The sequence below is a fragment of the Pteropus alecto genome, unplaced genomic scaffold, assembly GCF_000325575.1.
Source record: "Pteropus alecto unplaced genomic scaffold, ASM32557v1 scaffold223, whole genome shotgun sequence".
Lineage (NCBI taxonomy): Eukaryota > Metazoa > Chordata > Mammalia > Chiroptera > Pteropodidae > Pteropus > Pteropus alecto.
In genome coordinates this window covers 3,297,394-3,314,722 of record NW_006434441.1, presented here as the reverse complement: position 1 = coordinate 3,314,722, position 17,329 = coordinate 3,297,394, and the positions used below count along the sequence as shown (strand labels likewise).

At 50.9% G+C, this 17,329-nt stretch overlaps 1 protein-coding gene and 1 pseudogene across 2 annotated transcripts; both read left to right on the top strand.

Moving 5' to 3' along the window:
- The first annotated feature begins 794 nt into the window (after positions 1-794).
- On the top strand, positions 795-16,003 carry CKAP2L (cytoskeleton associated protein 2 like). Of its 2 annotated transcripts, none has more exons than XM_006909458.3 (9): positions 795-941; positions 2,268-2,334; positions 2,727-2,775; positions 4,643-5,850; positions 8,815-9,013; positions 9,433-9,588; positions 12,473-12,536; positions 13,716-13,905; positions 15,007-15,232. In XM_006909458.3, the coding sequence occupies exons 1-9, from the start codon at positions 911-913 to the stop codon at positions 15,230-15,232; spliced, it is 2,190 nt and encodes a 729-aa protein (XP_006909520.1). In that variant the 5' UTR covers positions 795-910. The 2 variants fall into 2 exon arrangements, with proteins under 2 accessions (XP_006909520.1, XP_015442920.1); XM_015587434.2 differs by having other exon boundaries at positions 850-941; positions 2,268-2,527; positions 15,007-16,003.
- LOC112477858 lies at positions 7,181-7,299 on the top strand (annotated as a pseudogene).
- Positions 16,004-17,329: the final 1,326 nt, after the last annotated feature.

Below are 17,329 nucleotides of genomic sequence, written 5' to 3'. Positions count from 1 at the left end.
TGAGGGTCAATCGCAAATACACTTTAGAAAGAAGGAGCCCTGAAAAGGGCTGGGCGAGTCCCCAACTAAGTAAAAAGACTCGCACGATACGACGGTAATTTCGGTACACACCCAAAAGCACTGAAAGCAGGGGCTCCACCAATGTGCACACCCACACTCACAGCAGCCAAGACCGGGAGGCACCACAAGCGTCCACCAGCTGAATGTGGTCCACCCCTACAACAGAGTACTATCCGGCCTTAAAAGGGGCACCCCGCCACAGGCTATTTGGATGGACCTTAAAGATACTATGCCGAGTGACATAAGCCGGTGGCAAAAGGACAAACCCCACGTGATTCCGCTCCTGTGAGGTTCCAGGCGGACTGATTCTCCGGCAGAAGGAGGCCAGGCGAGTGCCCCGCGGGGAAGGGAGAAGGACCAAGGGCAGAACGAGGAGGCTTGCGAGGGAGGCGGGACCGTGCACTAAGAAACGGGCCTAGCGGTGAACTGTTATGTCCATTTCTCCACAATTACAAACAAAAAAGGAGTCACTGGCAGCACGAGACTCGTGAGACAGCGCCTCGACCAGCGGACATACACGCTCCAAGTAGCCTCGACCCCAAGCACACTGCTTCCGGGCTCCCGGAACTCGGGGTCTCAGAGAAGCTGGGTGGTGTGCCTGCGCGACCGGAAGCTCTAGCGTCGCTACGCCCTCCGCCTGCCTCCCCAATCACGTGACGTTGCTCACTCGTCCAATCAAAGGGCCCAGGGCAGAACCAACTGCAATGCGTCTTTCCTTTTGTCCCTCCCTCCCCTACTTTCTATTGGCGAGTTTCAAACCCCGGGAGCCAATGAGAGCGGGCGCGGGGGCGGAGCGCGTCCTCAGCCGCGGGCGCGGCCTTTGAAGAGCAACTGTCGCAGAGGACCTACCATGGCGCGGCAGGGGCTCGCCGCCGCCGCAGGTGAGTTCGCGGGTGCAGCGAGGCGGCGGTGAACTGTTTCCGCGGAGGTGGCCGTCCGCCCCGCCTATCTCGATGGTCTTGCAGGGCGTTTGCGACTCCGGGGAGACGTCCTGGTGGCGGAGAGTCTAGGTTCCCCGCAGACACAAGTCCTGCAGGAGCTCTACAGGGACGTCAGTGTCCCTCGTTCGTTAGGGGGGTACCGCGTACCAGAGGAGCCTGGTGTCCCCGCGGCCTGCTATGGCCTGGGGAGGGTCCAGCCTCCGCCTGGAGGGCGTGGATCCCGGGCCCCAACCTCCCAGAGGCGCCAACGTTTGGACGGTGTCGGTGACGACATATGTTGACCTGGCACGTACCGGGCGCTTCACATAACAACCCTTAAAGAAAGCACCTCTGTGTCCCCACGCTATGACTCCGCCGCAGCGCTTTGCTAACGTACTAGACGTCCCAGAATTGGGGTCCCGGCGCGGCTTTGGCGCCCGGGTGCATCAGAGCCCGGTGGCTGCACACGGCGGCTTCGGTAGGTGAGGCGGAGAGCAGTTCTGCACCCCTGTCGTTTTTTTTTTCTTTTTAAGCCATTATTGAATTTTAACCTTTCCCAACCACCTACTCCCCTCATTCAGTCTTTGCCTCTGAACTCCCGTGATTCTTTCTTTGACTGTATCTTATGGCAACTAGATTTTGCCTTCGATAGTAATTATTGTGTTTATTTTATCTCCACTACTAGATTGAAACTTTTTGAAGACAGAAATAGTTACTTTCACTCCCTCACAGATTCGTGCCTTAGAAAGTCACCACATAGACAGATGTTGCCCATGAACCCTCTAACCCAACTTATTTTGTTGCTAATCCCAAGGGACACCATATAAGGGCTTGAGAAAAATCATCTCTGTCAGAAAAAGCAAGACTAGGTCCAGCTCACCAGCTCAGGCAGCCAGTAACAGAATTTCTTCACGGAAAGTGCACGCTGTAGCTGAGAATGATGCCTGTGACCAAGGACCCTGGCGTTGGACAAGCCTCGTTTCAGATCCTGGCTTTGCCACATAACAGCTGGGTGACCTCGGGCATATCACTTACCCTCTTTATTTTTATTTTTTTTTCCCTACCCTCCTTAAAGTTCAGACTGTAAAATGCTTTACAGGACTTAATATGAGTGTGCAGAGCTTAGTAGAGGGCCTGGGGCATAAATGACATGGCCGGTGTTGACAAGCTTGGAGGCAGGGTCCAAAGCCAGACCCATCACAGAAAGTGTCATCTTTTAGAATAGAAGTGAACTGGTTAAAACCCCTGAGCTGAAGTTGTGTTGTTTGTTTGCTTCCTGTTTTGCAGAGGAGCGGCAGAGAAAGCTCCAGGAGTACCTCGCAGCCAAGGGAAAACTTAAGTGCCAAGGCAGCAAGTGAGTGAGTCTCCAAGGGTGCGAGTCCTGGGCCCTGGGTGCGCTGTAGCTCCAGCGCCGGCACATTGCAGCGTTCCGGGAACGACTCTGGAATGAATAAGACTGTGCAAGCACGAAAAGACAGATATTTCCTTAATATTGTTAAAATGCCATGTTTACGTGTAGGGTACCTGAAAGGATTGCAGGTAAATGGGTAAGAGCAGTGTGGTCTCTGAGGGGGGAAACCTGGGACTGAGGAAGGGATGATCAGAGACTTTTTATTGAATGTAATTTTGAATTATTTTACCATATACAGAAATTCTAATGATTTAAAATTCCATTTTAATCACTATACTTTCCAAACCTTGCTGATCCTTCTGTACTAAGAATTAATCTTACTTTGTCTTTTATAGGCCTTATCTAAAAGCCAAGAATTGCCCAAATCCTTCGCTTTCTAACTCTGTAAGTAGAAATTAGTCTTCTAAAGAATACCATTTCATTTTCATTATTATTAATAATGAAAATAATAAAGATGTTAGTAACCTAAAGACCATGCTTTGCAAAGATATTTCTCATAAATGTAAAAACAGTTTGGTTTAGTAAGAGACGGAATTTTTTTTTTAAGTACGACATGTTATAGTTTAGTTTTGTTAACAACAAAGACCCTTAAGTACACGTTGGTGTCTTCACGGTTGACACTTATTGAGCACCTGCTGTGTGTGTGCACTTTTCTGACTGCATGAGCCCTGGAGTCTTCAGCCTCATGAGGTAGGTGCTATGAGTCACTTCATTTTACAGATGAGAGAATGGAGTCACAGCACAGCTATCAGGTGACAGCTGAGAGCCTGTGGTTTCGACCACTCTGGGATGCCGCCAGGCAGTTAAATGCTCAGTAGTGGTTAGAGAGCCCCCATGTTGGCTCTGCCACATTTCGTGACAGGAATGCGCTTCCTAATTGGTTGTTCTCAGCCAGACTGTGCAGAGGCCCCTACATTCTCGAGGTGTAACAGATTTATTCCACCATAAAAATAATGACGTGCATTTGGGGAACAGGGTCCATGAGGACTCTCAGTACTCTCCACTCAGTTCAGCTTTGAACCTAAAACTGCTCGAAAAATTAAAAGTTATTAATTAAAAAGTAAAATAGAGAAGTACTGATACAGGCTACAACCCGGGTGTATCTCAAAAATGTGATGTTAAGTGAAGAAAGCCAGACACGGAAGGCTACGTGCTGTGTGGCTCCATTTATGTGACACATCCAGAATAAGACACTCCGTGGTGACAGAGCAGATCATGGTGGCCCAGGGCTATGGGGGTACTTCTGACAGGTAGGGGCTTCCTTCCAAGGTGACAGCAGTGTTCCAGAGTAGACAGCGATGACTGTACAGCCTGAGAGTGCACTGGAAACCACTGACTCGTGCAATTTAAAGTTTTATGGAATGTACGTTATATGTCAATTTCTTTAAATGTACAAAAAAGAACAACAAGGACCGCACACTGGAAACTTTGACAGCAGCCTCCCGCCTGTGCAGTGGGGAGGTCAGAGATAGAGGTGACCATTGGGGCTCATTAGGAAGCCAGCCACAGCCCTGCCAGTGCAGTGTCCCTCTCTGCCCCGCCCACAGCAGCAGCTCACTGGGCCATGCTGGGATGGACCCATCTTGCCCCTGACACAAGTGGCTCTGGTGCAGACTTCCTTTACATACTCTCCCAGCCATGTGGTAACTCGGGACAACGTTGCTGGATGCAACAGAGTGGTGGCTCTAGTGCTCCTGTAGCCCCAGAGGCAGAGGTGCATGGCTACAAACGTCCACCAGACCCCTCCCTAACTGCTCTCAGCACCGGCACGTCATCTCTACCCCCTCACTGCCTGGCTTTCACAGTGCTCTGTGGCCTTGTCCTGGCTTTGAGCCAAAATGAAACCACGCGACTGAAACACGTACCTGTTAGTAACATAGAATCAAACCTTGAAACCCTTCCTAACCCACAAATACAACCGACTTTCTGCTGAGATGTTAGATGCTCACGGAGGGCTTTTCCAAAAACTCGGGCTTCCCTGTGTCCAGCCCTATCCCCGCTACTGAGGACACACGGATTCTGGAGTGACACCTGCCTGCACAAAGGCAGTGTTGTCTTCAAAGAGTTAGCGGAGAATCTGATGTGCCCCTCATGGGGACGCACCATGAACACCTTGCATTAGTGAGCCTGCCTTTCTATTCTTGGGATTCGACTCCTGTAGGTGACATTCTAATACAATTAATTAATTCTTTTTTTCAAAACAGTGAGCTAATCTTATGAATTTACTTTTTTGATATTTTTGTCTCTTTAGACTGTTAGACCCAAAAAGGATATCACCAACCACATTACTTTGCCTGTCAAAGCTGCAAGACCCATCAGCATTCGACTTCAGCCCAGAGCTGCCAATGTCCCAGGGTCCCAGAAGCCAGATTTGAAGCCACCAAAACTCCTGGGCAAAAGGCCAGCTTTGGGCTATGTATCTTACAATGCAAACTGTAGGCCTCCCAGCAGGAGTAAGCAGAAGCACAAGACCGGACCACCCACCAGACAACGGTCAAGGGAAACTGTGCAGCTGCTTGATACCCAGGGACTGGAGGCTGCATCGCAGCAGGTGACAGGTCTGGGCACTGCTGCATGTGCAGATTCTGTGGACAGCACCTGTGGTGGGGGCAGGTACTTGCAAAGCTGTCTAGAAGACGCAAACAAGGAGAACCTGCCCCACGACTTACTGGGCTCTAAGGGGAAGCCACAGCTTCCGCTGTGGGCCAGGAGCAAGCCCGATGCTAGTTCGCACAGTAAGACCAAGAGCAGTGGGGCTCTGCCAGCCTCGGGCAGACGCTCACCCACCCATGCTGCTCTGGAAGACGGAGCCAAAGTGCAATATGTTGGGGCGACACTAACCAGCACTCTAGCAGGCAAGCTGCAGCAGCTCCCGATAGGAACAGCGGGGAGCGCCCCAGAGACAGTCCCCTCTCACTTTGTTCAGACCCTTGGGACTCAAGCATCAAAGGAACCAGGTGCCAAGGACAGGAAGGTCAATGAAGGTAAACATGAGGGACCAGGTAGAGCTAAGCTGCAATCACGTGCTGTCACCAAGCAGAAAGCAGAACAGACCAGACCCAGAGCATGCCCCACTTTGCTGCAGAGGAGACCTGATAGCAGGCACCTGAACGGTAAGCAAGACCGGAAGCCCATTCAGCCTTGTCCTGGGCATCAGGCGTCGTGCATGCAGCAGAGACCCAAAGCCATCAGCCAGAGGCCTCAGCTGGCACTTGGCTCAGTCACCACACACACCCCGAATACCAGAGCAAATGGGCCCAATGGGCATAAACACAGCAGCTGTCAGCAGAAAGCGCGGACTCTAGACTCCAAGTTGAAAGGAGCTCTCCCCCAGAACCATTTTCTAAACAAGACAGCTCCCCAAACTCAAGCTGGCGGCACAGCCATAAACGGAAGAGGAGCCCCAGATGGGGGCCAGACTAATGCAGGTGTTAAGAAGGCCACAGCCGGGGATCGGAGGTACTATGCTTTAATTCCAAACTTGCGCACTTTAAGACGCTTGGGCAAACCAACAAGCAGGGATATGGTCGGTTGGCCGGCAGGCCTGAGTAGTGGCTCCGGGGTCATTTTTAGCTACAGCCATGGAAAGAGATCGAAACAAACGTACCAAGTAGTGAGAGCTGGCAGGGCCAGGTGGTACATGCCCGTGCCATAAGTGATTCTCTAACTGTACACGTGAAGCAGGATGGTGGAGTCAGGTATAGGGGTCACAGGTGTGGACGACTCACTCACGAAGTCCCTGCAGGCTGAGAGCAAGGTGGGAGGGCCAGAGGACATGGAGAGATGCCAGTCCCTGTCATGCAGACCAGGGGTTGAGGCCAGAGAGGTGGCATCAGGGGCAGGAGTGGCAGTGCTAGCGCCAAAGCCAGGGAAGAAGGCAGGGTGCAAGTTGCCTGGGGTTGACATTAACACACACGATGCCTGAAGCTGAGCCATAGGCATCCGTACGCTTTCAGCCCAGGCCCAGACAGGCTTGGAAAGTGAAGGCCTGGAGAGCATCATGTGTGCCTAGCATGAGTGGAAAACCAGGAGTGCTGACAGGGAGAAGGGCAGCGCAATGGACATCGGTGAGGTATGGGGAGGCGAGGGCAGGATGGAGTCTGCACAGTCTCTGCCCTCCTGAAGAGACGGGAAGTGACACCTTAACTCAGGGCCTTGTGGACGTGGCTGCCAATGACGTGTAATCACAGAGGACTTGGAGTGCTAGACCACGCATGCTCACGTGCCTTTGGCACCAGCAGTGCCAGATGCTGGGTCACAGTGGCATGGTGTTCAGGTCTGGGAATAAGCTGCTTTAAGAAAGGAAGCTCCCAGCCATGCTACCCTGAACACACTCGATCTCGTCTGATCTCAGAAGCTAAGCAGGGTCAGGCCTGGTTAGTACTTGTAGCACAGAAACAACAGGATTTTAGAGACATGGGGGACAGGGGTTGCAGGTACTGATTTGGAGCTGATGTGGTACTGGGACATCCCTTGCTGGAACTCAGGAAAGTATGATGACAGGAGATACTGAAGACAGATCTGCACTCTCATGTTCACTGCAGCATTAGGCACAATAACCAAGATATGGAAACAACCTAAATGTCTTTTGATGAACAAATTAATGAAGAAAATGTGGTGTGTGTATATAAAATGGAATATCATTCAGCCTTACAAAAAAAGGAAATTCTGCCACTTACAACAACATGGATGGACCTGGAGGATATTATGCTAAGTGAAATAAACTAGACTCAGAAAGACAAATACTACATGATCTCACTTATATGTGGAATCTAAAAAAGTTGAACGAGTCTACGGCCAAGCCACTCTGAACACACTCGATCTCGTCTGATCTCAGAAGCTAAGCAGGGTCAGGCCTGGTTAGTACTTGGATGGGAGACCACCTAGGAAGACCACGTGCTGTAGATATTTAAAAAAAAAAAAAAGGAAAGAAAAGAAGGAAGCTTCCTCTTCCTTGTGTCACAGGTAAAGCTAAGGCAGAATGCCGGAAACATAGAGGACACAGATGCAGGTGTGTCAGCCTGTCAGGAAGTTACCAGTTTGGGACTTGCAGCTGAGCTGAGCGCTGTGTGGGTTGTGCTCAGGATCAGGAGAGAAATGAAGGTGATGAATGCTGACATTTGGGAAAGAGAACCATCAGAACAGAAGACAGTGGGCAGTTTTAGAAGCCAGGGACAGGGTAGCTCCCAGGGAGCTTGCAGGAATTTTTGAGGTATGGGAACTCATTTATATCTTGGTCATCGTTATGGTGACATGACTGTACGTTTGTGAAAACAGAGCTGCCTGTGTTCTGGGAGCTGTGCAAGGCTTGGAGACAGCCAGTCTTCATCTTCCTGGAGACTGCGTTCGGTGGGAGGACAGAAGACACATGTCAGTTAACAAGGCCGGGTGACTACTAACAGCGTCCTAGTCAGAAGGACTAAACACTGTCACGCCAGAGAGCAAGGCAGGGATGAGCTTGGTCAGGACTCCGGAGGACCTAGGACTCCCGGAGGGGGTGACGAGAGGAGTGGGCATCCCAGCTTGGACAGACAGGCAGGGCCCAAGTCACACTGCTGTTTGCCATGGAGAGCAGTGTGACCCCTCTCCAAGAGCCAGGGTGCTCCCAGCAGTGACTCGGATCATGCTGGCCACTGCACACAAGGCGTCTTTTGACAAGGCCCCCGTTTCAGGCCCTGGCAACACTGTCACCACTGCAGGGATACTGCTAAGAACAGATCTGTGGGGAAAATTAAGAGCTTTGTTTGGACAATACTAAATTGGAAATGTCTGCCAAACATCAAATAAAAGATGTCACCTAGGCGGAGTTTTGCAGAGTTTGGGGCTCCAGGGAGATACCTGCGTGCGGTGCATACTGTGCATCATGAACACACAGCTGTAATTCGGGGGAGCTCACGGGCCTGCATCCATCCATACTTGGGGCCATGTCTTGGTGGCCCCCAGCAGCAGCCTTTGCTGCAAGAAGCAGGAGTGGAAACAGAGCAGTAGGAGTGGGCAAGGATGAAGACTTGTCACCACCTAGAGAAGGGCCTTGAAGTTACCGGTCTTGTTTAGGGAAGAGGGGCTGTGCACAGGGCCGAGGGATTGGCGTAGAGGCCCACGAAGTGGCCAAGACCCTGTTGAGGGCAGAGGGCAGGTGCTGAGTTAGTGATCTTGGGGATGAGATCACTAGTGTCAGAGGTCGCACACAGGGGACACAAACGTTCTCAGAAAAAGCATGAAGAACCCTGGACTTGACACCTGCAGTCCTAGCAGTCACTCTGGCCTCTACCTTCGGAAGGGCGGCAGCCACTGCTGCCATTTCCCTGCCTCTGTCTGCAGCTGGAAGTGTTTGGTGACAGGCTGTCTATGTGTCATGTACTTCAGGGCCTCGACCTCACACCAGAACTCTAAAACCATGCCTCCCCTTTCACTGCGTTACAGGAAACAACTGGAAGAATGGCAGAAATCTAAGGGAAAAGTGTATAAGCGGCCTCCCATGGAGCTTAGAACAAAAAGGAGAGTCGTAGAGCAGATGAACATGTCATTCTGGAAGAGCATGGAGACAGAGCGGGAGGCCCAGTACGAGCTCTCCAGCAGGATCAGCAGCACCCTGGCCGAGTGTCTACGGCTCATTGAACAGGCGAGTGCGAGGCCCTGGCTGGATTTCCTGGATGAGCAATGGCCTGTGTGCAAGCACAGGTTCGCTCTCCCACTCCAAGTGTGGTGACAGCAGGCTTAGTAATGACAGGCATGTTGATTGCTCTGGGGTCTGGTCTGGTTGGGGTTTTGGGTCTTACCCCACATAAAATACAGAACACAGACATCCCTCAGCTATGTTCGGTCTCAGTTAACTAAAAATTTAATGATCAGTGTCAAAGCACATTGAAACATACTATTTAAATAGCTGCATTTTATTATGTGTAAATTGTACATTAGTAAAATTGAATTTTCTTCAAAGTTAAAAATAATAAATTGCACTGCTCTCTGCACCCCTGCTGTGAGTAACAGGGACATGAGAGACCATGAGATGATGATAGCATTCCTGGGTGTTTTGTCTAGGGTGTGCTCCCTGATGAAGTGTTCACCATCTTGTCCAGCATTCCCGAGGCTGAAAAGTTTGCTAAATTCTGGATCTGCAAAGCCAAGTTCCTGGCGAGTAAAGGCACCTTCGATGTTGTCGGGCTGTATGAGGAGGCTGTGAGACATGGGGCAGCGGTAAGTGTCTGCAGGGCTTTTTGGACACTGTTGTGTGAGCCCCGCACTCTGCAGCATGGTGGGCTGTGGTGCGATATGCGTCTGACGTGTGGAAGTGCACACACCACACGAAGTGGTTATGGTAGGGTCACTTTCCCTGTCAAGTGAATGTGCATTTACGGGAAGCGATAGCGTAGAAACCTGCACCACCGATACCCAACACTTATAAACTCAGGCCTCAGCATGGAAAACCTGAAAATATGTTAAACCCAGCACGTCGATATCCATTAATTGATAACTCAGAGCCAAGGCATGAAATGCCTTTTAATTCTAAAACCTAGTAAAACTATTTTTATAATTTTTTAGCAAGGACTGAGTCAAGTAATTTTATAGCTCTTTTCACTTGGCTGTCACTTTCCCTGTCATCATATACCCTACAGGGCCTTTTTCACGATTGCTCAGCATCAGAGCTTAACCTGCTGCAATTTAGACAGTTCGATAAGGCTTGTCTCACGAGGCCTACGCCCCCCTCCTCCCTGCTGCCTGGAGTAGACCTGTGATTTCCATGCTCACCTCTGTGCTCGCATCGCTGTTCCCTGACTTTTCAGTCTTACACGGGACCTGTGGACTTCCAGCTACGCAAGATGAAGGTTTCACCTCTTTCCCACACACCAGCCCAGACCCTGACACACGACACACCCTGTCACCCTGGCATGCCTGTGCCATCCTTCCTGCTTCCATTAGTCACATGGCCATGCTGGGGATGACTCAGTGTTCATGGTGCTGCGAATGAGTAAGCCGTTCCTGAGCATGTTGGCATGTTGTGTGCACTGTTAACTGCTGTGCCTCAGGCACAACTTTCTACCTATCCTAAAATTGTCTTGTTTTTCCTTTGTTTAGTTTTCTGAGTGTTTCTCATATAATTAATTCCTAAATTGTTCTCTAAATTTCTCTATGCTTTCAAAACATCAGATTTATTTTTCTTTGAGGCCTTTCTCCAGATTCCTCTGATCTGTCCCAGTCTCATCAGGCTGGTTTCAGCCCAGTCCTCACTGCTGTCATGGGAGCTCCTGTCACCATCACCCTCAGATCCCACCATGTCCTTACATGTCAGTTCCCAGAGCCCATATTGAGTTTGCTGCTTCCTGCATCTGTTTTCCTCCCTCTCTCTCTCTCCCCCTCCCCTCCCTCCTCCCTTCCCCTCCCTCTTTCTCTCCCTATCTCCCTCCCCACCTCCCCCCACCCCACGGTACTTGTTTGTTTTGTTCTCTATTCATTAAAGCCTTTACTCAAATGCTGGTAAAACTGGGCTGTCTGCATATATAAGAAATGGGCTGGAAAAGCTTATGAAAGATGTGACTCATGGTATGGCTTTGCCATAGGTGCTGTGGCTGGGTCGGCTGCCTTGGGGACCCCTCAGTATCAGTACCTTCAGGTCCTTCCACTGGAATGAGTCATCTTCTCTGGAGAAGATTCTTCCACACTCCTCCCTGGAGCCAAGAACAGGCTGCCAGTGTTGCGGGGAGAGAGGAGGGGGCTTCTCAACCTTGAGCAGGAAGGCTTCCTTAGCCCTTCTTTCAAGAGGCACCCCCGCCCCTCAGTCCTGCATGATATCCTCAGAGACCTGGAGAAGGAATCCCAATGTTCTGTTGGGCATGGGGCACAGTCCGCGGGGCCGTGTGGTGCTCAGGACGCAGGACAGACTTGGAGGCCTGGCTGCCCTCTAAACAGATGCTCAGGCTGCCCGGTCCTGGCCCCATCTAGTCCTGTGCCGTCCAGAAACTCGGGGCAGGTCTAGCTATTTCTTGGCCACAGCGCCAGCTTCGAATAGGTGCTTCCAAGTCAGTCCCATTGGCCATCTCAGCTGGTGCATCCAGCTTCCAGACCAGCTCCTGTTTCTCCTCTGCTGTATTCTATGGTTACTGCCTCTGTGCAATCCCTTTTTTATCGTTGCAGTAGAGGAATTAGAAATAAATGTTTTCAATCCATCGTCTTTAACTAGAAACCTGTAAAAACATCAAAGACACCTGATGAATGCTTTATATGATTCAGGCTCTTTGCAGTGTGTTTTATGCCTTTCTTCCCATTTCCTTATGCATAAGGCATTTTAGGTTTTGTAAAAATGTATTGGTAGCTTTGCTTTTAAGCTCTATTGTCACTTTGTACCACTGTTTATCTGCTAGGGCCCAGGTCAGAAGACCAGCCTCCAGGTAGCATCCCGTGAGAAACCTCAGCTCGCTTGTGGCGTCCTGCCGCGCGGCCTATGTGACTGGGAAGAAGAAAGCTCTCCCAGTTGCATTTCTAGAAAATTGCTTTTTATAATGTTTCTTTAAGTTATACTATCGAATAAAAGATGTAAGAACAGGGAGGCTGGGAGGAAATTGCCAGAATGGCAGCTAAAGGCCGTGTCTGGGTGATGGGATTATGGGTGATTCTCTTTTTCAAGTTTTACCTGTTCAGTTTTTCTGTGATGAGATTTACGGCTTTTATGATTGAAAACCAAAATTAAACTGAGATAGCACTAAATATGCACACCTCACTTTCTATATGACCATCTTTACATCTTTGGGCCACAATCTTTATTTATTTGGGAGTACGTCTTCAATGGAGTTGTGTAAGTCAATAAGGAAATTAATTTCATTTAGAGAAATTTCGTTACAACTTTCCATCAACACATCTCTTCAGTAATTCGAAAACAGCAGCATTTAAACATTTTCTTCGTTCCTTCATTTTTCCCATAAAGCTGTACATCTGAAACTTTTTAAATATGGTTTATAGTTAGACAAGAGATAAAAAAGGAAACATTTTTTTTTGTAAAAGAAGTTCATTTGATGTTCCAGTTTCTTAGATCCTTTTCTCATGAGTGTTCTCACTGCTGACCCTGCTTTCCCTCTCTTCCTTCCAGCCAATACAGGAGCTGCGGGAAGCCGTTCTTCATATTTTGCAAGACCCAAGCAGAACCGTAGATGGTACCATTTGTGTTTATGTTCATTCCCTTTAGCCGCACAGGCAACAGCCATCAAGGATCACACGAGGAAAGAGGAAAGGCCTCTCACCTCTTGCTGTCTGGGGTCTGGCCCCGCCAGCCAGCACTGCCAGCTGCTACTTGCTGTCCTCACAAGTAAACATGTTGCTCAGCGCTGAGTGCCTGGATGCAAGTCCAGTCCCTGGGCCTGGGCAGAGCAAGGCAGCCCTTTGGAGGAAGAGGGAGGGGTCTCAGCCTAAGTCACACACTCACACCCATATGTTGCTCTGACAACAGCCCAGTTGCAGGGCCCTGCACTTTGCTTGCCATTCTTATGGGTGTTCAGGGCCTGCAGAGGTCTCTCTTGGGTCAAATGTGCAGATACGTAAGAGGCACACTACTGCTGATAAGGGACAGAAAACAGGCTGCCTTCAGAAGGTCAAATGGGTCATTTTTATGAATTAGAAGGTGACATGTCTTTTTTCTGTAAGAGTAGATGTGACTTAGGGGTCAACTGGGTCATGTGGAACATAAGATGCTCAGTGCACTCTTACTGGGAGCGACCCTCCAACTCAGATATTTGTCCGTAACACATGGCTGAATTCTCCAAAGGGGTGGAAGGAGGAGGCCTCTGTGCCATTTTACTTGTTGGCCCCAACTGACCTCTCTTGGGGTTTCAGCCTCCAGTCACAGCATCTGCCTGTCTCAGCCTAACTTCCTTCATTTTGGTTTTTGTGATCAGGTTGTCATGCAAATGTATTAACACAAGACCTTCTTCATCCACTTTCCTAGGTGGCAGCCACATGGCTGTCCCTAGGCAAGAAGGGGTTGGGTCAAGTGAGCTAAGCCTAGTGAGTCAAGACAAGTGACCCAAGGTGGTATCAGGGTGAAAGGCCCATGACAAGTCCCTTGGAGGGCTCTCAAGAGTTCATAGTGCTGAGAGGGTATCATGGACCCATCCCCAAGTGGCAAGGAGGCCAGAGGCTGGTGGGGGGCTGGGCCTGCTCCAGGGCTTAGCAGCAGAACTAGTTGAAGGTCCTACTTCGAGTCAGGGTCTCTATTTCATTCTGGGGTCTGTGGGGTTACAGGGAGCTGTTACGTCTGCACAGCAATTTCAGTGCACAGGTTTCGGTGAAGTATTACCTGGCTCAGTCATGCTCCCTTCCGGGCCTTGCATACACAGGAATCACCTCCAACTCTTCAGTTGCTGAAACTAATAGATCATCAGTGGAAGACCCTGCCCAGGAGGTGGAATGTGGGAAGTCTTGTCTTCCTCCGAAAGAGATGGGACAGGTCCCAGCAACACCCCACATGACCAAAGTGGGACAGGACAGCCTTCCTGGTATCAAGCTGCAGGTTGCCCCCCTCCCCAGGTAAGCAGACTCTGGAGCAAGTCGTGCCTCCAGCTCAGATTCCAGAGTCTCCTGCACAGGCTTGAGTGCCAACAGCCTATTGTGATCCTGTCTCGAGAGGACCCAGTGTGGCCTGGTCTATTTTTGGTGCTGGGGTATGGTACCATGGGTGGGAAGAACTGTGCCCTTTCACCCACACTCACCTCCCCTACAGCCCTGTGGGCTGGGCACGGTGAAGGAGGTGCTGCTGGAGTGGACTGTCCTGGAACTGCCCCTCCCCGCTCGCCCTCGCTTGTCCTGCCCTGCAGACCCCCGCCTCCTTTCCTGCCACCCTGTCCAAACAGGGAGGGTACTTGGGTGCGTGCTTCTTACAGACCGCTCAGAATGTCAGCTGGCTTTTTGACAAGCATGAGTTTAAGGCAGAGTCCACAGTAATGTCCTATGTCAGTGTCTCAGTGTCATTGCTAAAGCATTAGTATGGCATCAGTCTCTGCACTGGGACCAGTCATATACTTCAGTCCCGGGAAAGCCCTCTGCTCCTCCAGTCCTAAGCTCCCTCAGAAGCCATGTCTCCACCACGGTCATCAGTAGGGTGTGGCAGACTAGCCCACTAGCCTGGCTTAGGCTAGTGCAGACCAGATTCACAGCATGGAAGGCTCTGCAGCCTCCTCCCAAGCTGCTTTTTATTAGAGCACATTAAAGTGTATGGGGGGAGGTGTCTGATTTATTCCAGTTTCAATTTCAGCTAAATATATGTTGTTTGAATAATTTACTATCAACACTAGAAAGAGCCTCATAATTCACTAGAATACCCCACTGGTGTTAGGCCCGATTTCCTCAGAAGCCATCCACTGTTTTGAGGATTTATGGAATAAACACACCAAGTACCAAGTGGTTGGCTTCGTAAGAGCCACGTTTCACACTTCATTCAGCGGCCCCTCTGCTCACCCCGCCCAAGTGGAGTTGCACCCCATTCCTTCTCACAACCAGAGGGGTGTCCCAGGACATGAGCATGTCAGCCGACGCTGAAATGTCTGTTGGGGTTTACTGCAGAGCAAGAAAGAGGGCAGTAGATGGGATTTCAGGAGGTCAGGATTCTGAATGCGCCTCTTGCTGCCTCAGGACGAGTGGGAGGCCAGAAGGGCAGGGCCTGAAGCTGATCACCCCCGTCCGGCGCTCGGCCAGGATCGAACGTGCTGTGTCCCGCTACCCAGAGATGCTGCAGGACCACGACTTGGTAGTAGCATCTCTTGACGAGCTCTTGGGAGTGGAGGAAACAGAGTACTTCGTGTTCCGTAGAAACGAGGCTTTGCCTGTAACATTGGGGTTTCAGGTCCTCGAATCGTAATTTCTTGGCGCTTTTTGTTGAAGAAGCGTTCCAGAGTCTCCATGAGACGAGACACGCCCTCGCCCAGCTGCCCTGGCACACATGGACACAGACTAGCTCTTGGGGCTTGGAAAGTCACTCGCTGGGCTTCCTCTGGAGTGTGTCCCCACGGGAAGGCTGTAGTGGCCGCTTTACAATGTGCAGAAGGTTCACCCTGGATGAGATTTATCCACAAGGGTGTTGACGGCATCAGACAGGGCCCCAGCATGGCAGACTCCCCTCCTACATCCACCTGAGCAGGGATGGAAGTCCTCCCAGCATGACATGTGCACTTAGAGCAGATAAACACCAGGCGTCTGGCCGCATCCCCTCACTTTACATGCGGTTTTGCCCTCGCTGTGCCTCTGCTCAGAGGTCACAGGTTATGTATGTGTGACCTTTGACTTTCGTCACCATGTCGCTGTGCTGAGGGGTGATTCACATCCTTCCTATGCCAAGTCTCTAATGAAATGCAGCCCTGACTTGGGGTGGTCACCAAGTTTCTTATATCCAGACCCTCGTTTTGCATTTGTTCTTCAGAAATGCTTCACATAGACACTGCCTCACCTAGTTCTTCACTGGGGGCACCAACTCACTCTGGGGTGCCTCCCTCCCCCTGGGCAGCTGCTCTTGGGAAGGTAAACTCAGAGTCACTGTGGAAATGTAATATGTGGGACCCCTAGTCAACACATGCTACCTGTTAGCTTTCTTATTGTTAACCAGAAAATATTAAATTTTGTTTATTCCTGCTCATTTGTTCATCTTATTCATTAAACAGAGGTGATGGCTTGGCCTAGAGAATTAGGGGTTTGTCTGGCGACACGCCGACAGGCTAGCCCAGAGGCCTCGGGACAGCCATCACCACACCAGGATCCGGACTTTCTCATTGTGAGCAGCACGTTTATGATAATGGGGGTCCTGAAACAGCTCTAATGACGTAAGGTGAACAGACTAACGTCAACAAGCGATTAGATTGTTACCACCCCAAAGTGCAAGAGTCTGCATGGCCAGCGCTTCCATCCATCCAGACAGACCCACTTTACCTGCAACACCACCAAACACTCAGGTCACAAAATCTGAAAATGGAAGAAACCTGGTGTTCAGGGCCACCAGACAGGCTGAAGCAAGCCCCTCCGTGTTAAGGACATCCTCAGCCAAGTCCTGCCCCTCGTACGGACAAGGTGCCTGCTCGTCTTCGCACCACAAGGTCACAACTCCCAGTGCCTCTCTGTCCTCCCTTCTGACTTCCCAGGGTGACTCGGCTACTGCCACTAGTCTCCGGCTCATGGTTCCACATCTGTGGTGGCTCTTTGTCATCCAGATGGGCAAGGATGGTTCCTGGCCTCCATCACACTCCAGCCAGCGGAAGCAGACGGCACCCCCTCCCTTTGAGACCACAACTTGCTCACCAGCCCCCACTTGTCTTCACAGACACCCACCAGCAACCCTCTCAGCTCTGGGGGTGACCACCACTGTCCTCCGCAGCCTAAAGAGAAAAGGGTAGGGTGGTGACATCGGGTTTACAACTGCACCGAATGGACAGCCCCCAGGAGAACACCTGCCACGCTTGCCTAGCCCACAGGAGGGCTCCAACCCCAAGTTTGACAGCCTTTCCTCTGTCCTCTTGCGAAGTGGCCCTGCCCCCACCCTGTTCCCTGTACTTCCACAGCCAACCAGGGTGGTAGACTAGGTCATACAGTCACTCAGTAAAACAGGACACTAGACGCAAGAGATGCCAAGATAAGCCAGTGACCAGACCCTACGGAGCCCACTCCAGTAGGGTCACACAGTAAAGAATCGGAGGTGTGAGTCCTGGAGAGGTTTGGGAGGAACTGGTGCCAGGGATGTGGGGATGCCCTGGGTCCTGAGGACAGCAGGCTTAAGAGGCAAGGGCAGAGTGCCCCGCCTCACCCCACCACAGAAGGGAGGCAGGGAAGGCCCTGCCCCCTCCCCTAACCCTTCTTCCTCCAGCCCCTCGGGATCCTTATTTCCAGGCCCCAGGCCCAGAACAAGGATCTGCCGACCTCACACAGGTCTCTGGTGTGTAGACAGGTGGGTGCTGATCCTCAGCTGTCCCTG